The sequence below is a fragment of the Chamaea fasciata genome, unplaced genomic scaffold (genome assembly GCF_029207755.1).
Source record: "Chamaea fasciata isolate MVZ Bird 193981 ecotype frontalis unplaced genomic scaffold, bChaFas1.0.hap1 SCAF_31, whole genome shotgun sequence".
In the NCBI taxonomy this organism is placed as follows: Eukaryota; Metazoa; Chordata; class Aves; order Passeriformes; family Sylviidae; genus Chamaea; species Chamaea fasciata.
Window position 1 is genome coordinate 635281 of NW_027094116.1, and position 21159 is coordinate 656439.

The following is a 21159-nucleotide window of genomic DNA, read 5'->3' on the forward strand; positions in this document are numbered from 1 at the left end:
ACCCCCGTGCCCACCCAGCCACTGCCCATCCCTGGGAACCCCATTCCCCTGGGAACCCAACCATGGGACCCCCATTGCCTTGGTCTCTGCTCCCTGGGACCCCCATCCCAGGACTCCCATTGCCCAGGACCACCACTGCCTTGATCCCATCACATGGGCTGCTTGTTCCCATAGAACCCAAATTTCCAAGGGTCCCCTTTTCTCCCCTGGACCCCCAACCCTGGGACCCATATTCCATGACCCAAAACCCCTGGGGAAACATTTTCCTGCAGGACCCCCATCCCTGAATCACCCGAGACATGGAGACCCCAATTCCCCTGGACCCCCATTCTCCTGGACACCCCTCCTTGGTTCCCTGCATCCCCTGAGGCCCCCACTCCTGGGAACACCATCCCCCACTGAGCCCCCAGACTATCCCATAATGTCCCCAGCCTGTCCCCTGCTGTGTCTCCACCCATCCCCCACCCTGCCCCCACCAAGGGCCACCTACACATGGGGACGAGGTGTGACCTTTCTTCCTTCCTCTTCATCCGAAGAGCCGCCACCCAGGGGACCGGTGGCCACAGCAGCGAGTGACAGCCAGTGCACATGGCCGGGGACACGGGGATGGCCGGGAAGGTGGCGCTGCTCCTGTGGGGTGAGTGCCCCGGGCACGGGCCTGACACCCCGGGGATGGGCCCTGGTGAGGCAGAGACCAGTGGGGAGGGGGCACAGGGGGGCTGGGGTGTCCCCTGAGGTTCCCAAGGCCAGCAGAGCCAGTGCATGGGCATGGACCGCAGTGTGAGCAGAGGAGTGGGGTGGCTGTGGGGACAGGAAAAGGGGGAGAAGAACAGGGGAACTGGGATGTGAGGACAGAAACAGGGGGATAGAAATGTGGGGACAAGGATGTGGCAAAGGAACCTTGGGGCTGTAGCAGTTGTGGGGACAGGGACAGGGGCACAGGGATGCAAGAACAGGGACAAGGGCCATGTACCATGCAGATGGGCTGTGGGGATGAGTTCCATTAGAATGGGATGAAGGGCCATGGGGATGTTGCTGATGGGACCAGGGCTGTGAGTATGGTGGTGGTAACCTGTAGGAGAATGGGGTGTCCACAGTGTCCCCATGTCCTGCCTCAGCCCAGGGTGACCGAGGTGTCCCTGTCCTCAAGACCTCTGTGCTACACCAGTGTTCCCACTGCAGGCAGTCTGGGGACAGACACCACACCATGTCCCCCAGGTGCTGCTGTCCCCACCCAACCCTGTCCCTTCTCCCTTCTAGCCCACACCCTCGGCCTCGCTGGTGAGTCCTCGGGGGATGCCATGTCCCCACCCCGCTGTCCCCAGCCCCATGCAATGGCCCTGGCAGGCTGGTGTCCCCTGTCACCTGCAGGTGCCCAGACCACCCAGCTCCTGGTGGAGCCCCCCTGGAGGCCGGCGGTGCTGTGGGACCAGGTGACACTGACCTGCCAGGGCTCGGGGACCACCGGTGACACCACCTGGTACAAGGACGGGCAGCGTTGGGGGCAGAACAGAAGCGACCGCTTCACTGTCACCGAGAGTGGCACCTACACATGTGACAGACCTGGCAGTGGGTCCAGCCCTGCCTTGAGAGTCATGAATGGTGAGGGGGGATCATAAATGATCAGGGTGGCCTCTTGTTGGGTCTGCGTGGGCTGCACTCCAAGTTTCGCCTTACATAGCTCGTGTGGCAAGCGCCTGTCCCCTGCACTCAGGGTCATCCCTGTGCATCCCAGTGTGATGGGGCCCCCGTGGTGACACCTGTGCCACGGAGCGTCTCCTGGTGTTCCTGGGATCCTCCCGCGCAATGGAGACTCCACCCAGATGTCCGCGGTGCCGTGGGCACCCAACTTGGAGAGGTCCCGTGCCACTCAGTTTGAAGGGACTCTCCTGTCCCACAGACCGGCTGGTGCTGCAGGTGCCAGCACAGACACTGCTGGAGGGAGACACGGTGAAACTGCGCTGCCGGGTCAGGCAGGACATGTCGTTCAGCAGGGTGCGGTTTTACCAGGACCGGAAGGATCCTGGAGGGTTCCTCACTGGGACCGAGCTGTCCCTGTCCCCCCTGCAGCTGAACCACAGTGGCCGCTACCACTGTGTGGCCTTCGTGAGCTTCGGGCTGTCACTGTCAACACCAGTGACAGTGACAGTGCACGGTGAGCACCCCCACGCCTGGAACTCCAATATCCTGACACCCCCAAAGTCACTTCCCAGGGGACTCAGAGTCACAGCCCTCACCTCTCCTCTCCTTCCCAGAGCTCTTCACGGTGCCGGTGCTGGAGGGTCCCCCGGAGCCCATCGAGGGGTCCCCCCTCAATCTCAGCTGCCTCAGCACCCCCAGCCCCCTGCGGCCCCCAGCCCCCCTCCTGCACCTCTTCTACCGGGACGGGCAGTTGGTGGGGGGCCCGCAGGTGTCCCCGCAACTCCTGATGCCCGCCGTGGGGGTCTCCAACTCGGGGAATTACAGCTGCCAGGTGCACTCCGAGGAGGGGACTGTGCGGAAGAGCAGCGCCCGGCTCCACGTCACGGTGCACAGTGAGTGCGGGGATGGGCACGGGGAGCCCCCACAGCCATCCCAGGTCTCCCATCCTTGCTCAACCCTCTGTGTGTTGCCCTGCCTTCCCTGGGCTCTCCCTGCGTCCTCCCATCACCTTCCCTGCTGCCTGCATCCCTCACCAGGTCCCCTCACCCCTCCCCAGCTGCACCTCTCCCTCTCCAAGGCCCTTCCATTGTCCACAGGTCCCACTATCCCTGTCTGGGTCCCCAAAACCTTCCCTGTGGCTCCCTTCAACCCTCTCTATGTGTCTCCTGGCTGAATCTCTCACCCTGCCCTGGGGTCCCTTCCAGCCTTTTCCAAGCCTCTCTCCCATCTCTGGGCCCCCTTCTTCCTCACAGGGATCCCTTCATCCCTCTCTGATCCTCCCCCTCCCTAAGTCCTTCTCTGCTCCCTGGTGTCCCCCACTCCTCATCCCATGTCCCCAATCCCTCGTGTGTCCACCCGCAGGTGTCCCACTCTCGGGGGGAGTGCAGCCCCCTGGGGGACAGGTGGCACTGGGTGACTGCCTGGTGCTGAGCTGTGCAGTGGCCACAGGGACAGGTCCTCTGTCCTTCACCTGGCACCGGAGGGGCTCAGGGGCACTGCTGGGTGCCAGCCCCCACCTGGAGCTGTGGCACATTGGGGACTAGGAGAACAGTCACACCAGTGCTGGGCCAGTGATGGGGACAGTGTGGCCAAGAGCCCCACATGGAACCTCACTGTCCTTGGCCTGAGGGTGATCCCACCCACAGCATCCCCAATTCCACACATTCCCATTCCAGCCCAACTCCCCACACCATCCCCAACCCACCCCAGGTCACAGCCCCCACCCCTGGCTGTCACAGCCCAGGGGAACTGGGACCGTCTGGCTCCAGGTGTCCCCACCCAGGACATCCAGGCCATGGATCCCTAATGCCGCCTGTCACATGTCCCACTCCCCATCAGGTCACATTCACCCTACTGAGCGTGACTCTCCAGGGGAGTGAAACCTTTGGCATTGGGGTGATGCCCCCGTTGATTTGCCTCATCAGACCCATCACATCCCACCCACGCCATTCCGTGCCCCCCACGAGGTGACGGCCCTTACCAGCCTTGGACACAGCAGCCCTCATCCCGTCCTCACCTCAGCCTCATCCCATCCTCATCCCTCCCCCCTCATCCATCACATGCCCTCATCCCACAGCACATGATGGCTCCACCCCATGGGGTCACTGTCCTGGCTGAAGGAGACCCTCTGTCTCCAGGTGCCACCACACAGACTCCCTCAATCCCCCAGGCCGGGTGCAGCCCCTCCTCCTGGCCTCAGCCCTGTCTCTGTCCCCACAGTGCCTGTGGCCAATGCCACCATCACCCCCGGTCCCCTGTCACACCAGGTGCACGCAGGTGACCCCGTGACCCTGCGCTGCTCCGTGCAGGTGGGCTCAGCTCCTGTCAACTTCACCTGGCTGCGTGATGGGCAGGTGGTGGCCCAGGGTCCCATCCTGGATCTTGGGAATGTCAGTGTGGGACATTCGGGCACCTACCAGTGCATGGCCACCAACCAGCTGGGACAGGACGGGCACCGCGTGTTCCGGGCACTCAGCCATGAGCTGGTCCTGGAGGTGACACCACGTGGACACTGGAGCAGAGGTGGGGTAACATGGGGTCACTGGGGTTTCAGGGCTCCTAGAGTGACAGGTGACCCTGACGTGTCCCTTCTGTCCCCAGCAGTGGCCACAGGGGTTGGCGTGTCCCTCCTGTTCCTGGTCCTGCTCGTGGGTGCAGCTGCGGCCTGGCACCGGTGGAACAACATGGGTGGGTGACAGTGGGGGCAATGGGAGCCCTGGGGAGGTGGGAGGCCACCTGGAATGTGGGGGTGATGGGTGACACCCACAGCTGCTGAGTGCTCAGGATCTTTGCTCAGGGTCCTCAAGGATTTGGGGTGCTGTTGGAGGGCATTGTAGGGATGTTGGGGCTTCTTTCAGTGACCTTGGAAAAATTTGGAGGGTCCCCCTCCTTGCCAGAATTGGGCTTCTGGGCACTCACAAGGTCCAGAGCACTTGGGTGGTTCAGGGGTTCTGGGGGGCATCAGGGATGCTCAGGGGTCCTGGGAGAAATTGAGGGTCCAGTAGGGTGCCAGGATTTCTGAGGGGGCCTTGGGGACCCCAGAGTTACCTTTCCCCTCTTTCCTTTCTAGCATCCAGGAAGCAGCAGGAAAGGTGAGTGTGGGCTCAAACCACACTGTCCCCTTTTACCCCAACCCCAAGACCTCCCATTCCCCCCCACACATCCCCTTTATCCCCGCAGGGCCCCCCCGGATCCCCCGGCCCCCCCAGAGGAGGGGGAGGTGCTGTACACCCACGTCGTGAGCACCAGGCAGACGGGGGGTGAGTACAGGGTGGGACACACACACTGGGACACGTCACCCATGAGTGTCACCCCCACCCAGATCCCACAGCCAGTGTCTCTCGCAGCGTCCCCCCGTGCCACCGCGCTCCAGGATCCCCAGGTGACCTACGCAGAGCTGCGGGGACCCCATGGGCGACAGCGGGAACTCAGTGACACCTACGGGAATGTGCTGTGACACTCGGGGCTCCAGTGGGCACTGGGGGGCTCTGGGGGAACTGGGGGGCAGTGGGGGACCCCACCCATGGGCAGCCACACTACTCCAGTGTGCTGGCACCAGCCCAGCCCAGTGTGTGGAGCCACACTGAGGGTCCTCAGCCCTCTTCCCCCCCTACCCAGAAGAAGGAGAAAATCACCCACGGGAATGTCTCTGCTGAGAAGGTGCTGCTGGCAGTGCTGAGATCAGCCACTGGCTGCCTGAGTCTGCAGAAGGAACAACCCCCTCCTTCCTTCCTTCCTTCCTTCCTTCCTTCCTTCCTTCCTTCCTTCCTTCCTTCCTGCCTTCCTGCCTTCCTGCCTTCCTGCCTTCCTGCCTTCCTGCCTTCCTGCCTTCCTCCCTCCCTCCCTCCCTCCTAAGACCAGGAGAGATCTCTCATCAAATCCTCTCAGGGGCAAAACAGCATCAGAATTAGAGATATGAATTGAATTTATTGGAGACAAAATCAGGGCAGAAAAAGGAGAAGTCACAAAACCCTTCCATACACCTTCCCCCGTTATTAATAACTTTGTCGTCATTGGCTTTTGCTATTGTATGGGCTTTTGTTAATTAGTTCTATGTAATACAGTTTGTAATCACATTTCAGCTGCTTTTGATGTAGTAAAATTTGTCAGCCTTTTGACTCTAATCCCTGTGGAGATGCTAAATTTTCGTGTGATAAATATATTTTTGTTTAGGCTCTCGCAAACCATCAAAATGGAACCTATTTGCAGTGCAGTATAACATTAACTGTTGCAGAAGTAGCTAATGCCTTGATTTGTGTAATGAACTGACAATGGTGAGAATAACGCAGATTATTTTGTGAAGTAGCTAACATTGATTTCATCTACTGCTGGAGTATCTTATCTCTGTGGTAAGATAACATTGAAAAGAACCAAGTAAACGAACATTGAAAGAAAGAATGCAAAGAGGAATCTACCACTGACTCGTAGGTCACCAAGATTTGTCAAACCACAGAACAGGGGCCTTGTGAGGAAATAAAATATATCGATTTCATCTGCAGTATGGCATTGTAGTGGTTTCAGGTTTGCCAATTCCTGTATCCGAGTCACGGCACCAATTAGTGTAGTGGTTTGAGTGCCCACGAGAATGATTCACTTTTTCTTCTGCTGTGAGGTAAGATTAGGAGAAAAGCAAAGCAGGCTCAAAACTTAAAAGGGTATAAAGACAGGTTTAGTAACAAAACGACAAGAAAGAAAATAATAAGAATCAGAAAAAAACTTTCAAAACACTTCCTCTCTTCCCCACAAACTCTTTTCTTTCTCTCTGACAACATGCAGAGAAAACAAAACTTAGACTTCATGTCAGTCACTACCTCTAAAATAGTCTTTCTTCAGTTCTCTCAGAGAGAGAAGTCTCTTCTGGTCGGCCATGGAAACTTCCCCGCAAGAAAGAACAGTTCTCTTGTGGCTTTTTCATTCTCACAAAACCAGCCGCCTCTGAATCTGCATTTGTGAAGTCCCTCCCATATCACGCAGCCTTCCCACAGCTGCGTAATGGGCCATGTAAACTCATGGGGTACCATTTTAAAGATGAACAGTTCAAAAGCAAAGGTTTTCTACATCTCTAGGAACAGAGATCTTTCCTCTTTCTGAGGGCAGATCTTCATCTCATCTCTCTCTCTGTTCAGGCTTCTCATAAGATCACAACTACTTCAATATTTACTTAGCTCACCACAAAAACCTTTGCTCAGATCTACAATTTGTATACTCTCATCTCCTAGAACATCTTAGAGGGATATTCTAGTATATCACAGTCCATTCCCATGGCCTACAAAAGGTTTTCAGCCTAAAACCAAGGCATCTTCTCCTTCTCTTGCCATCTAAGATTCAACTCCTCCTTCACTGACTTTGATGTCTTCATATTGTCTCTCTACGTGGCTTCACTCTGTCCTTTCGTCTCACTTAAGAGAGGATTAGTGCTTTGCAAGTTCCATCCGTGCAAAGGAGGAGTTTCCATTCTCCCAATCTGCAGAGGCCGTGATGGTTCTCCCGGGCAGTGGCCGAAGGTGGTAAATTCAGGCCGTGCCGGGGCTGGGCCAGGATCTCCGGGGTTCTGGCTGCATTCAATTTCCAGCTGCGGGGCCGCTCCGCACGGCTGCAGAGCTGCCCCTGCTCTTGGCCGCAAGATCTCTCCAGCTGCTGGGGCCTCTCCCTCCGCAAGGGGTCTTGGTGCCGGTGTCTGGAGCTGTTCATAGTAAAGAATTCTTCCAAAGCCGCGCTGGGGGCTTCCCCCGTTCCTCTGCCCGGCTGCGCTGGGGGCCCGGCCCGGCCCTGCGAGGCCTCCCGGGGCCGCCATGGGGGCGGCTTTAGCGGCAGGATGTCAGCAGCCGCTGGAGGCCCGATCCGGCCGGGACGGGGCGTTCTCTCCTCCCCTGCCCTGCCCGGGAGCCGCCGGGCCCGGCCCTGCCAAGGCTCCAGCAGCGGCCGGGCCCGGCCAGGCCGCACCAGGCCCGGGGCCACGCGGCGGAGCGGGGCCGACCCCGCCGGCACCTGGGGACCTCTGCCCAGGCGGGAAGGGAAGAGAAGAATTGTTATAGATAACCGTGTGCCTCTGGTAGTGTCCAAGGACCCAGCACGCTATTTGCTGTCCATTTTACGCTTTATTTATCCCTTATGAGTATTTAAAAATATGAAGGATTGAGCCTTGTTTCTCACACAGTTTAATCAGACAGCCAAATTTTGAGTACAGTAAGAAGGAATAGGGTGATGTGCCCGCTCAGCACTGGGTGAGGGATGGACGAGCCCTGTGGGGTGCCATGAAGAGGAAGAAGGGACCGCTGAGGGGAATCGATGCCTCTGAGCCCTGCCAATGTCCCCAGTGGCGCAGCAGACTCACAAAGGTGTCATGGTTATCCTACTGTGCATCGTAGGGTCTCAGCAGCGCCATGTTGGTCACTTGTGGATCCCAAGGTGGGGCAGGGCCAGGGGACACCCGTGGGGGCCCTGAGAGTGATACCGGTTGTGGGGACCTGGGTGGGGAGTGACACCCGTGGGTGACATGTCCCTGTCCCCCCCTGTACTCACCCCCTGCCTGCTCAGTGCCCACGATGTGGGGGTGCAGCACTGCCCCCTCCTCTGGGGGAATCCTGTGGGGATAAGGGGAGGTCTGACAGGTGTCTGGGGAGGGGGAAAGGGGAGTCCCAGCCAGAGCCCCCCACACCTGTCCTGGGGCTTCATGGTGGCTGCAACGAAAAGGAGAGGTCAACGAGAAGGTCACCCTGACCATGGAGACCCCGGGACGCCTGAACCTTCCTGGGACTTTGGCAGCTCCAACCACCCACAGGACCCCCAAATCCCCACTGGAGCCCCAATTCACACCAGACCCCTGATTCTGCCATGGGACACTCCAAGCACCCCTGAACCCCCCAGAACATCTACACCACTGCAGTGTCCCCAAGCCCCCCAGTGTCCCCGACCCTCTGAGCCCCAGAACCCAAAGCCCGGCAGAGAGAGGTACTCCCCAAATTCCCCAGGACCCCAGAATGATCCCCCAACATCCCTGCACAGCTCTCCAAGAGCTCCCCAAACCCTCCAGGAGCTTCCAGTGCCATCCCAATGTCCCTCAAAGCCCACTCAAGGATGCCCTTGGAGCCCAAAAAAGACCCTCCAAATTTCCCCCAAATCCCCCAGGACCCCCAGCCGAGGTCACTGTGGGCTCACTTTCCCCCAGCTCAGGGGCCCTGGGTGCTGCCCTGTCTCTGCCCCCACTCTGGGGGCTTCCCCTCACTCCAGGACCCCCATCCCCCCATTGTCACCCACCCCAATGGTGCCACCAGTGACAGCCCCCGATGACAGCCAGGAGCAGGAGCAGGAACAGGAGGGTCCTGCCGACATTCTCAGCCACTGCTGGGGACAGAGGGGGACACATTGGGGTCACCTTGAACTCAGGGGATCCTGAACACCCCGGTGACCCCTTGTGAGCCCACCTGTGACCCAGGGTGAGCCAGGGGTCACCTTCAGGGCCAGCTCAGCGCTGAGTGCCCGGAACACGCGGTGCCCGTCCTGTCCCAGCTGGTTGGTGGCCACGCACTGGTAGGTGCCCGAATGTCCCACACTGACATTCCCAAGCTCCAGGACGGGACCCTGGGCCACCTCCTGGCCATCGCGCAGCCAGGTGAAGTTGACAGGGGCTGAGCCCACCTGCACCGAGCAGCGCAGGGTCACGGGGTCACCTGCGTGCACCTGGTGTGACAGGGGACCGGGGGTGATGGTGGCATTGGCCACGGGCACTGTGGGGACAGAGACAGGGCTGAGGCCAGGAGGAGGGGCTGCACCCAGCCTGGGGGATTGAGGGAGTCTGTGTGGTGGCACCTGGAGACAGAGGGTCTCCTTCAGCCAGGACAGTGACCCCATGGGGTGGAGCCATCATGTACTGTGGGATGAGGGCATGTGATGGATGAGGGGGGAGGGATGAGGATGGGATGAGGCTGAGGTGAGGATGGGATGAGGGCGGCTGTGTCCAAGGCTGGTAATGGCTGTCACCTCGTGGGGGGCACGGAATGGCGTGGGTGGGATGTGATGGGTCTGATGAGGCAAATCAACGGGGGCATCACCCCAATGCCAAGGGTCTCACTCCCCTGGAGAGTCACGCTCAGTAGGGTGAATGTGACCTGATGGGGAGTGGGACATGTGACAGGCGGCATTAGGGATCCATGGCCTGGATGTCCTGGGTGGGGACACCTGGAGCCAGACGGTCCCAGTTCCCCTGGGCTGTGACAGCCAGGGGTGGGGGCTGTGACCTGGGGTGGATTGGGGATGGTGTGGGGGGTTGGGGTGGAATAGGAATGTGTGGAATTGGGGATGCTGTGGGTGGGATCACCCTCAGCCCAAGGGTCCTGCTCACCCAGGACAGTGACATTCAATGTGGGGCTCTCAGCCACGATGTCCCCATCACTGGCCCAGCACCAGTGTGGCCACTGTCCTCGTCCCCAGCGTTCCACAGCTCCAGGTGGGGGCCACTGCCCAGCAGGGTGGCTGAGCACCCCCACCCCCAGTGTGTAGTGAATGACAGGGGACCTGTCCCTGTGGCCACTGCACAGCTCAGCACCAGGCAGTCACCCTGTGCCACCTGTCCCCCAGGAGGCTGCACTACCCTGGAGAGTGGGATACCTGCGGGTGGACACAGGAAGAATTGTGGACATGGGAGGAGTGGCAGGTCACCATGGAGCAGTGAAGGATTTAGAGAGGGGGAGGATCAGACAGGGATGGAGGGATCCCTGTGAGGAAGAAGGGGGCCCAGAGATGGGAGAGAGGCTTGGAAAAGGCTGGAAGGGACCCCAGGGCAGGGTGAGAGATTCAGCCAGGAGACACATAGAGAGGGTTGAAGGGAACCACAGGGAAGGTTTTGGGGACCCAGACAGGGATGATGGGACCTGTGGACAATGGAAGGACCTCAGAGAGGGAGAGGTGCAGCTGGGGAGGGGTGAGGGGACCTGGTGAGGGATGCAGGCAGCAGGGAAGGTGATGGGAGGACGCAGGGAGAGCCCAGGGAAGGCAGGGCGGCACACAAAGGGTTGAACGGGGATGGGAGACCTGGGATGGCTGTGGGGGCTCCCCGTGCCCATACCTGCACTCACTGCGCACCGTGACACGGAGCCGGGCGCTGCTCTTCTGCACGGCCCCCCCCTCGGGGCATACCTGGCAGCTGTAATTCCCCGAGTTGGAGACCCCCACGGCGGGCACCAGGAGCTGCAAGGACACCTGTGGGCCCCCCACCAACTGCCCGTCCCGGTAGAAGAGGTGCAGGAGGGGGGCTGGGTGCCGCAGGGGGTTGGGAGTGCTGAGGCAGCTGAGATTGAGGGAGGACCCCTCGATGAGCTCTGGGGGACCCTCCAGCACTGGCACCGTGAAGAGCTCTGGGAAGGAGAGGGGAGGGGGTTTGTGACCCCAAGTCCCTGGGGAGGGACTGCTGGGGTGTCAGGGTGGAGGCAGTGGGGTGCTCACCGTGCACTGTCACTAGCACTGGCACTGACCTCTTTCCAGTCCTGTGATATCCAGGAGTCCAGCCAGGCCCCGCAGCTGTAGTGGCCGCTGTGGTGCAGCTGCAGAGGCGACATGGACAGCTCTGTCCCATTGAGGAATCTCATACTCTCATCCCCACGGTAAAATCGCACTTTGATGAGCGGTTTGTCCTGCCAGCTGCGACAGCGCAGTGTCACCGTGTCCCCCTCCAGCAGTGGCCATACCGGCCCCTGCAGCACCAGCCAATCTGGCAGACAAGTGGATCCCGTCACATTGTGAGGGTCTGTGCTTTCCCAATAGCACCGGGACCCCCATTGGAACATGTCCAGCGCAGCAAGTGTTCCCAGTGCCACAACAGCGTCCCCTCAGATCGGGATGCTCTGGGATGTCCCTGTGTGCAGGGGATGGGCTCTAGTCACACCAGGAGCTTACACACAGAGTGGAACCCACCCAGAGACCACTGGGTCCCACAGATGCCTGGTTGGGGACACCCAAACCCCCCTCACCATTTAAGACTCTCACGGTACGGCTGCTCCGTGTTCCGGATCTGTCACACCTGTCGGTGCCACTCTCAGTGACAGTGAAGTGGTTGGGACCCTTCTGCCACCATTGCTCCCCATCCTTGTACCAGGTGGTGGCACCAGCAGTCCCCGAGCCCTGGCAGGTCAGTGTCACCCGGTCCCACAGCACCGCCGGCCTCTAGGGGGGCTCCACCAGGAGCTGGGTGGTCTGGGCACCTGCAGGTGACAGGGGACACCAGCCTGCCAGGGCCACCACGGGGCTGGGGACAGCGGGGTGGGGACATGGCATCTGCCGAGGACTCACCAGCGAGGCCGAGGGTCTGGGCTGGAAGGGAGAAGAGACAGGGCTGGGAGGGGTGCCACTGCAGGGACAGCAGCACCAGGGCATGGAATGTTGGGGCTGTCCACAAACTGTGCTTGTGTGGCACAGACCCCTCAGGGGCAGGGACATCACGGCCACCCTATGCTCAGGTAGGACACGGGGATACTGTGGACACCCTGAAAATGGGGACACCAGAACCACCCCATACTGGCACAGGTCACCCCCACCAGCCCCATGGTGCCTCCCCAAATCCCTGTGTTCCATCATTGTCCCAACATTCCTGTCCCATTGTTCCTGTCCCCACACCCACCCCACAACCCTGGCACCATTCGTGCACTGGCTCTGCCGGCCTTGGGGACGTCAGGGGACCCCACAGTCCCCCTGTGCCCCCTCCCCACCGGTCTCTGCCTCACCAGGGCCCATCCCCGGGGTGTCAGGCCCGTGCCTGGGGCACTCACCCCACAGGAGCAGCGCCACCTTCCCGGCCATCCCCGTGTCCCCGGCCATCCAGGCTGGCTGTCACATACTCCCAGGGGTGGCTGTCCCCCGGGTGGTGTCTCTTTGGCCAGGGTGGAAGAAGGCAAGGTCAGGTCTTATCATCATGTGGAGATGGCCCTTTGTGGGGGTGGGGTGGCCACAAGCTGGGGACACGCTGTGGGCAGGGTGGGGCAGGCTGGGGACAAGGCTGGGTGGCCCAAGATGTGACATGGAGTTCTCAGGAGTGGGGGCTCAGGGGGTTGGGGAGCCAGGGATGGGGTCCCTGGGGAATGGAGGTCCTGAGGAGGGGGAGTCACCAGGAATGGGGGTGCAATGGGAAAGGGAGGCCCCAGGGCTGGAGGGACACAAGGATGGGAATGACAGGGGAACATGGGCTCCAGGGATTTGGGGTCATGGGATGGGTGTGCCAGGGGACAGGTGCAGGGAGAATGTGGGATCCCATGTGATTGAGGAGTCCTGGGACAATCAATGTCCTGCGGGAAGGGAGGTTGTAGGGGATGTAATGAATGGGAGAGGGTTCCGTGGACATGGGGTCCTGGGCCATGGAGACCCTGAAGAATGGCAGTTGTGGGATGGGTGTCCCAGGGAGGGGGAACATAAGGAATTAGGAGGCCAGACATGGGCAGCTGCTGTTCTGGCCTGTGGGTCACAGCTCCTTCCCTGGGTGCCTCAGATTTTGGGGTGACCCAGAGCCCAGCAAGTTCCCCCAAGGTGCTCGTGGACTGGTGATCACCAGGTGGGTTCTGAGGGGCTCTGGGTCTGTGTTCCCCCACCCCCAAGGACCTTTTCCATCTCCTCATTATACATTTCCTTCCTTTTTCCCCTCAATTTCACAACCCCCCAGTTCATGCCGTGATGATCCTGGGGAGCACCTGAGCAGGGAACGGGTTGGAGGGACCCCAGGGGGGGGGGAAGCAGGGGTGAGGGGTCTGCAGGGAGGGTGGGAGGCTGTGGGGGATGGGGGTGTCGGGCTGAGTCCCTCAACACTTTCACTTTCTCTCTCCTGCAGCAGAAGGAAGAGGCCGTTTGTGCTGAGTGTCACACGGGGAGCGGGTTCTGTCCTAGGGGCAAATCCAGGGGGGTCCTGTCCTGGGGGGATCCTGTCCTGGGGGGGACACATGCTGGCCAAGGGGGTCCTGTCCTGGGGGATGGCAGCTCCGGGAGGGGTCCAGACTCCTGCATTCTCACTCATCCCCTGCAGGATGTGAGCCGGCAAGAGCAGCTCGGGAATGGAGCCCCAGGCAGGAAGGAGCTCCCCAACTCCTCCTCCTTGAAGCCAGTGGCCATCCAAGTGTGGGGCCCAGCCATGGCCCAGCCCCAGTGCACAGGGATGGGCATTGGCCAGCCCTGCTCTGGCCAGCCCCAGGTGGCAGCCACGACCTGAGGCTCCCCCCGCCCCCTTGGCTTTGATTCTGGCAGCTTGAGAGCTGCTGCAAAGGTGACAATTCTGTGGCAGGAAAAGGCCTGGCTGTGGTTTGCTGGGCCCTGCAAGAAGCACAAAAGCCAATGGGAGCCCAAGCAGTGGCTCTGCGAGGGCCTTGGATGGTTTTCAGAGCAGGGCTGGCTGCAAACCCCCCTGCAGGGGCAGCTCTGAGGGAAGCAGTCCGGAAATGCAGCAATTGATCATTTTGTCCCTCTCAGCAAGGGGCTGAGAGAGCCCCAGAAGTTCTGCAGATCCCACACCCATCTGCTCAACAACCTGACCGGGACCCTCCTTCCTGAACAAAACCTGCAGCCCTTTGGAACCTCCCAGAAAAAATGTTTGTGTTCTGGATGTGGACACCAGAAGAGAAGGAAAAGTGTGGAAATATTGAGCAGGGGCTCCAGCCGTGGATCTGGGGAACAGGGGTGTCCCAGCAGGAGCAGGGAGTGCCCAGGCAGGGGAATTCAGGGCAGGGTGGAGTGCATTTCCCAGGGAAGCAGACCCTGAGGGACACACGGGCATTTCCACGGATTCCTGTGCTCTGTTCCAAGGATGGACAGAGTTTCTCCCCTGTTGGGAGCTGAAGACATGGGAGGTAAATTAAGTTTCAGGGTGGGATGGAGGAAAATGGGCAGAGTTCCTAAATGTGGCCCAACCAAAGCCTTCCCTGTGGGCTGGGTTGCTGCCCAGCAGGCCGGGAACAATCCCATGGACCTGCTGGACATTCAGGGAGATTCCACACTCTGTGTTATCAACAAGCAAACGCTGCTGTGGGATGCAACAATGGGCTCCCAAAGGGAACTAGAAAGTCTCATTTCTTTGTGATTTGTTTCAGTTTTTATTGTGCGTGACTTTTTGGGAAAGGAACGATAAAAAGCATTTTATCAACCAGACCATTTTCGATATCGTCAGTTCGATTTTTGCTGAGTTTCCTTTTTATTGGGGAAAAGAATGGTGTGGGAAAAGGTTTTGGGTTTTTTCCCTGGATGTATGATTTTGTCTCAACCAATTTGTCATCAGGAAATTGACCCTAATTTGGCCTGGCATTTACCATCATCAGGGCAAGATCCCACCAGGTGCCCCCTTAAGTTTGGGCAGCCCAGGTGTCACAGGGCCCCACTGGGGTCAGTGAGAGTGCTCAGGGCCCTCCAGGATGTCCCACCTCTGGGACAGGAATCCCCAAGGACATGGCACCTCCAGAATGAGGAACCCTCTGGGACAAGACCCTGGGACACGACCCAGGTGTCACCACAGCAGAGCAGCCCTTTTCCCTCAGGGCAGGACCCCTCTGGATGTGTCCCCCAGGACAGAACCCACGGCCTCAGCTCAGCATAAACGGCCTCTTCCTTGTGCTGCAGGAAAGAGAAAGTGAAAGTCTTCCATCCCCCACAGCCCCCAAACACTGCCTGCACCCCCCAGCCCCCTTGGCCCCTTCCTGGGATCCCCCCACCGTTACCTGCTCAGGTGTTCCCTGGGATGGCTGAGCCAGGAATAGGGGGGATGGGAAAAGTCCAGGGGTGTGTGGGGCACAGACCCAGAGCCTCCACCCTGGGGTGCCCCCCTGGCCATGAGCACACTGTGGGGGCTGTGCTGGGCTCTGAGTCACCCCAAAATCTGAGGCACCCAGGGCAGGACCGGAGACCCCCGTGCCCACCCAGCCACTGCCCATCCCTGGGATCCCCATTCCCCTGGGAACCCAACCATGGGACCCCCATTCCCTTGGTCTCTGCTCCCTGGGACCCCCATCCCAGGACTCCCATTGCCCAGGACCACCATTGCCTTGATCCCATCCCATGGGATGCTTCTTCTCCCATAACCACTCTTCCCAAGGGTCCCTTTTTCTCCCCTGGACCCCCAACCCTGGGATCCATATTCCATGACCCAAAACCCCTGGGGAAACATTTTCCTGCAGGACCCCCATCCCTGAATCACCTGAAACATGGAGACCCCAATTCCCCTGCACCCCCATTCTCCTGGACACCCCTCCTTTGTTCCCTGCATCCCCTGAGCCCCCCACTCCTGGGAACACCATCCCCCACTGAGCCCCCAGACCATCCCATAATGTCCCCAGCCTGTCCCCTGCTGTGTCTCCACCCATCCCCCACCCTGCCCCCACCAAGGGCCACCTACACATGGGGACGAGGTGTGACCTTTCTTCCTTCCTCTTCATCCGAAGAGCCGCCCCACAGGGGACCGGTGGCCACAGCAGCGAGTGACAGCCAGTGCACATGGCCGGGGACACGGGGATGGCCGGGAAGGTGGCGCTGCTCCTGTGGGGTGAGTGCCCCGGGCACGGGCCTGACACCCCGGGGATGGGCCCTGGTGAGGCAGAGACCAGTGGGGAGGGGGCACAGGGGGGCTGGGATGTCCCCTGACGTCCCCATGGCCCACAGAGCCAGTGTATGGGCATGGACCGCAGTGTGAGCAGAGGAGTGGGGTGGCTGTGGGGACAAGAAAAGGGGGAGAAGAAAAGGGGAACTGGGATATGGGGACAGGAACAGGGGGATAGAAATGTGGGGACAAGGATGTTAGAAAAGGAACCTTGGGGCTGTAGCAGTTGTGGGGACAGGGACAGGGGCACAGGGATGCAGGGCCAGGGACAAGGGCCACGTACCATGCAGATGGGCTGTGGGGATGGGTTCCATTAAAATGGGATGACAGGCCATGGGAATGTTGCTGATGGGACCAGGGCTGTGAGGATGGTGGTGGTAACCTGTAGGAGAATGGGGTGTCCACAGTGTCCCCATGTCCTGCCTCAGCCCAGGGTGACCGAGGTGTCCCTGTCCTCAAGACCTCTGTGCTACACCAGTGTTCCCACTGCAGACAGTCTGGGGACAGACACCACACCATGTCCCCCAGGTGCTGCTGTCCCCACCCAGCCCTGTCCCTTCTCCCTTCCAGCCCAGACCCTCGGCCTCGCTGGTGAGTCCTCAGGGGATGCCATGTCCCCACCCCGCTGTCCCCAGCCCCATGCAATGGCCCTGGCAGGCTGGTGTCCCCTGTCACCCGCAGGTGCCCAGACCCCCCAGCTCCTGGTGGAGCCCCCCTGGAGGCCGGCGGTGCTGTGGGACCAGGTAACACTGACCTGCCAGGGCTTGGGGACCGCCGGTGACACCACCTGGTACAAGGACGGGCAGCGCTGGGGGCAGAACAGACGTGACCGCTTGACTGTCAATGAGAGTGGCACCTACGCATGTGACAGACCTGGCAGTGGTCTCAGCCTGCCCGTGAGAGTCTTAGATGGTGAGGGGGGTTTGGGTGTCTTCAGCGTGGCACCTGTGGGACCCCGAGGGCTCTGAGTGCTCTCAACTCAATGGGTCACCCCCTGGATTGACCAGAGCCCATCCCCTGCACACGGGGACATCCCAGAGCATCCCAGTGCGGGGGGACTCTGTTTGTGGAATTGGGGTCCCCCGGTGGACCTCTGGGTGTGACACAATGGGGGGGTCTCTGTGAAAACCGGACCCCCCTTGTTTGACAGGACCCCCTTGTCCCACAGCCCCTTTGGTGCTGCAGGTACCGACATGGGCGCTGCTGGAGGGGGACACGGTGACACTGCGCTGCCGGCGCTGGAAGGACAGTTCCGTCACCAGAGTGCAATTCTACCGTGGGGACGAGGAGGTCAGGAAGTCCTTCCATGGGACTGAGCTGTCCCTGTCCCCTCTGCAGTCCAACCACAGTGGCCGCTACCGCTGCAGGGGCTGGGTTAGCTCAGGGGTTTCAAAGGGGTGGCAGGAGTCGGCACCGGTGACAGTGACAGTGCACGGTGAGCACCCCACACCTCACACCTCAGCACCCCCACAGCCCCGCCCCAGGGATTTGGGGTCACAAACCCCCTCCCCTCTCCTTTCCAGAGCTCTTCACGGTGCCGGTGCTGGAGGGTCCCCCCGAGCTCATCGAGGGGTCCCTCCTCAATCTCAGCTGCCTCAGCACCCCCAGCCCCCTGCGGCGCCCAGCCCCCCTCCTGCACCTCTTCTACCGGGACGGGCAGTCGGTGGGGGGCCCGCAGGTGTCCCCGCAGCTCCAGGTGCCCGCCGTGGGGGTCTCCGACTCGGGGAATTACAGCTGCCAGGTGCGCTCCGAGGGGGGGCCCGTGCAGAAAAGCAGCGCCCGGCTCCGTGTCACGGTGCGCAGTGAGTGCGGGGATGGGCACGGGGAGCTCCCACATCTTCCCCGGGTCCCCTGCTTCAGGACCCGCATTACTGCCAGGGCCCCCTGTGGCTGTCTCAGGTCCCCCATCTTTTCCTGGGTCTCTTGCTGGGTCCCCCAGCTCTTCCTGGGTACCCCCATCTTTCCCATAAACATTTTCCACATCCCCTCGACACGGCTCGGGTCCCTGTCCTTGTCCCCCCATCCCTCACTGGGTCCCTTCACCCCTCTCTGATCTCCCCTCATGGTCCCCAGGTCCCACCATACCCTCCCTGTGGTGCCCCCTCAGCCCGCTCCAGCTGTCCCCTCCGTGAACTCCCCACCATTCCTTCGGGTTTTTTTCCAAGCCCCCCATCAGCTCTGCGATCCCTCTTTGTCACTGGGGTCTCCCTATCCCTTGAAAACACCACCCATGTCCCTCACTGTCCCCTGGTTTCACTCCCTCCTGCAGGGGTCCCGCTCTTGGGGGTATCCCTGTGGGCGCAGCCCCCTGGGGGACAGGTGGCACTGGGGGACCGCCTGGTGCTGAGCTGTGCGGTGGCTGCAGGGAATGGTCCCCTATCCTTCACCTGGCACCGGGGGGGCTCAGGGGCACCGCTGGGCACTGGCCCCCGCCTGGAGCTGCGCCACATTGGGGACAATGACAGCGGCCAATACCAGTGCCGGGTCAGTGATGGGGACAGCGTGGCTGAGAGTGTCCCCCTGAATGTCACCGTCCTGGGTGAGTGGGACCCTCAGGCTGGGGGTGGCCTCATCCACAGCATGCTCCAGGAAACTCTCATCCCCGTGTCCCTGTCCCTCTTGCTGGCTGCCAGCCCCCTCCGCCCCCCCGCCCCGCAGCCTCAGCCCTGTCTGTTTCCCCGCAGTGCCCGTGGCCAATGTCACCATCACCCCCGGTCCCCTGTCACACCAGGTGCACGCAGGTGACCCCGTGACCCTGCGCTGCTCAGTGCAGGTGGGCTCAGCCCCTGTCACCTTCACCTGGCTGCACAACGGACAGGAGGTGGCCCAGGGTCCCATCCTGGAACTTGGGGACGTCAGTGTGGAACATTCAGGCACCTACCAGTGCGCGGCCACCAACCAGCTGGGACAGGACGGGCACCGCGTGTTCCGGGCACTCAGCCCTGAGCTGGCCCTGGAGGTGACCCCTGGCTCACCCTGGGTCACAGGTGGGGTCACAAGGGGTCACCGAGGTGTTCAGGACCCCCAGGGTTCAGGGTGACTACAATATGTCCCCCTCTGTCCCCAGCAGTGGCTGTGAATGTCGGCAGGACCCTCCTGTTCCTGCTCCTGCTCCTGGCTGTCATCGGGGGCTGTCACTGCTGGCACCACTGGGGTGGGTGACAATGGGGAGGATGGGGGTCCTGGAGTGAGGGGAAGCCCCCAGAGTGGGCGCAGAGCTGGGGCAGCACCCAGGGCCCCTGAGCTGGGGAAAACTGAGCCCACAGTGACCTTGGCTGGGGGTCCTGGGGGATTTGGGGGGAATTTGGAGAATTTGAGAATTGGTTGTGTTCCAGGGCCATCCCTGGGTGGGCTTTGAGGAGCATTGGGGTGCCACTGTGAACTCCTGGATGGTTTGGGTACGTCTTCAAGGGCCATGCAGGGATGTTGGGGGATCTTTCTGGTGGCCTGGGGGAGTTTGGGGGGTGCCTCTCTCTGCCTGGCTTGAGGTTCTGGGGCACAGTGGATCAGAGACACTGAGAGGTGGTGGGGGCACTGCAGAAGTTCTGGGGGGTTCCAGGGGTGCTTGGAGTGACTGGGGGGGAATCAGGTGTCTGTTGGGAATCAGGGCTTCAGTGGAAATTAGGGGTCCTGTGGGTGTTTGGAGCTGCCAAGTTCCCAGGAAGGTTCAGTGGTCCTGGGGTCCCCAAGGTCACCCTCTCTCCTTAATCTTGCAGCTGCCAGGAAGCCCCAGGACAGGTGAGTGGGGGGCTCTGGCTGGGACTCTCCTTTGCCCCTCCCCAGACACCCCTCAGACCCCTCTTATCCCCACAGGATTCCCCCAGAGGAGGGGGCAGTGCTGGACCCCTACATCATGGGCACTGAGCAGACAGGGGGTGAGTACAGGGGGGACACGGAAACATCATCCCCAGGTGTCACCCCCCACTCAGGTCCCCACAACTGGTGTCACTCTCCAGGCCCCCACTGGTGTCCCCTGGTCCTGCCACACCTCGGGATCCACAAGTGACCAACGCAGACCTGCCAGGATCCCATGAGGGACAGTAGGATCCCCATGACACCTTTGAGAGTGGGCTGTGACACTGGGGACACTGGCAGCGCTGGGGACATCGATTCCCCTCAGCGGTCCCTTCTTCCTCTTCACTGCACCCCACTGGGCTCGTCCTTCCCTCACCCAGTGCTGGGCCGGCCCATGACCCTTTTCCCTCTACTGTACCTGAACTTCAGCCTTTTGATTAAACTGTGTGAGAAACAAGGCTCACTCCTTAATATCTTTAAATATTAATAAGGTAGCAAAGGGACAGCAAACAGCGTGCTGGGTGCTGGGCAACAGCCCAAGGCGCACAGTTCTCTATAACAATTCTTCTTGTGTACCTTTTGTTGGGGGTTGGGTTTGTTCCTTCTTTCTCTGGGGAATTTTTTCCCCACGGGTTGCCAAGGGGACCGGGTGTTGGATACTTGAGAGTGCTTGGCTGAAACAAAGAGGTGGACAAAAGGTGGAAGGGGGGAGATGACGCAGGTAGAGGACAGGGCTTGAGGCAGCTGCATGCTTTTCTTCTTCCGGCGTTCGGGAGACACGTGTCGACCGCTCCTCGAGGATCTCAGCCGCCGCAAAGCACGCCGAGCAGAAGCTGGGCCGCTTTTCTGCCTCGCCTTCGGCTCCTTCGGCGCTGCTCCTCTTGCTGCAGCGTGACCCTGCCCCCCCTGCGCTGCCGGGACATCCTGCCCCTGCCTGCCGGGACACCCTGCCATCCCAGCTACCAGCCCGGGACTTTTCCACTGTTCCAGCTTGGTGCTCTGAGGATCCTGCAGGGACACCGAAACCAAACTGCCCTGGGTTTTGTGAAACAAAGCCCTCAAGGTTCTTGGTACTGTTGTCGTTTGTCATTAATGCTGTAGTTGTTTGGTGGGGGGGGGAGTTTTTTTTTTTGTGTTTGTTTGCTTTGTATTACATACTAGTAAAGAAC

The 21159-nt window shown here is 60.6% G+C and overlaps 2 protein-coding genes across 2 annotated transcripts; both read left to right on the forward strand.

Annotated features, from left to right (window-relative positions):
* The first annotated feature begins 588 nt into the window (after positions 1–588).
* On the forward strand, positions 589–5098 carry LOC136303254 (Fc receptor-like protein 4). The gene is made up of 9 exons (XM_066206961.1): positions 589–637; positions 1261–1602; positions 1901–2155; positions 2256–2534; positions 3862–4164; positions 4243–4329; positions 4712–4733; positions 4822–4901; positions 4989–5098. The coding sequence occupies exons 1-9, from the start codon at positions 589–591 to the stop codon at positions 5096–5098; spliced, it is 1527 nt and encodes a 508-aa protein (XP_066063058.1).
* Positions 5099–12649: 7551 nt separating this feature from the next.
* Positions 12650–19357, forward strand: LOC136302921 (Fc receptor-like protein 3). The gene is made up of 10 exons (XM_066206501.1): positions 12650–12679; positions 13643–13732; positions 16041–16122; positions 16766–16786; positions 16877–17107; positions 17364–17630; positions 17719–17997; positions 18465–18734; positions 18880–19182; positions 19263–19357. Exons 1-10 carry the CDS (start codon positions 12650–12652, stop codon positions 19355–19357), a joined length of 1668 nt encoding a protein of 555 aa, XP_066062598.1.
* The last annotated feature ends 1802 nt before the right edge of the window (positions 19358–21159 follow it).

What these genes read in the sequence shown, in the direction of transcription:
- LOC136302921 (XM_066206501.1), top strand. Translation starts at nt 12,650, where the DNA reads ATGGAGTTCTCAGGAGTGGGGGCTCAGGGG. An exon ending in GCCCGTGAGAGTCTTAGATG is followed by an intron (nt 17,108 to 17,363) that starts GTGAGGGGGGTT and finishes CTTGTCCCACAG; the next exon opens with CCCCTTTGGTGCTGCAGGTA. An exon ending in GGTGACAGTGACAGTGCACG is followed by an intron (nt 17,631 to 17,718) that starts GTGAGCACCCCA and finishes TCTCCTTTCCAG; the next exon opens with AGCTCTTCACGGTGCCGGTG.
- LOC136303254 (XM_066206961.1), top strand. Translation starts at nt 589, where the DNA reads ATGGCCGGGGACACGGGGATGGCCGGGAAGGTGGCGCTGCTCCTGTGG. An exon ending in TGCCTTGAGAGTCATGAATG is followed by an intron (nt 1,603 to 1,900) that starts GTGAGGGGGGAT and finishes CCTGTCCCACAG; the next exon opens with ACCGGCTGGTGCTGCAGGTG. An exon ending in GCACCGGTGGAACAACATGG is followed by an intron (nt 4,330 to 4,711) that starts GTGGGTGACAGT and finishes TTTCCTTTCTAG; the next exon opens with CATCCAGGAAGCAGCAGGAA.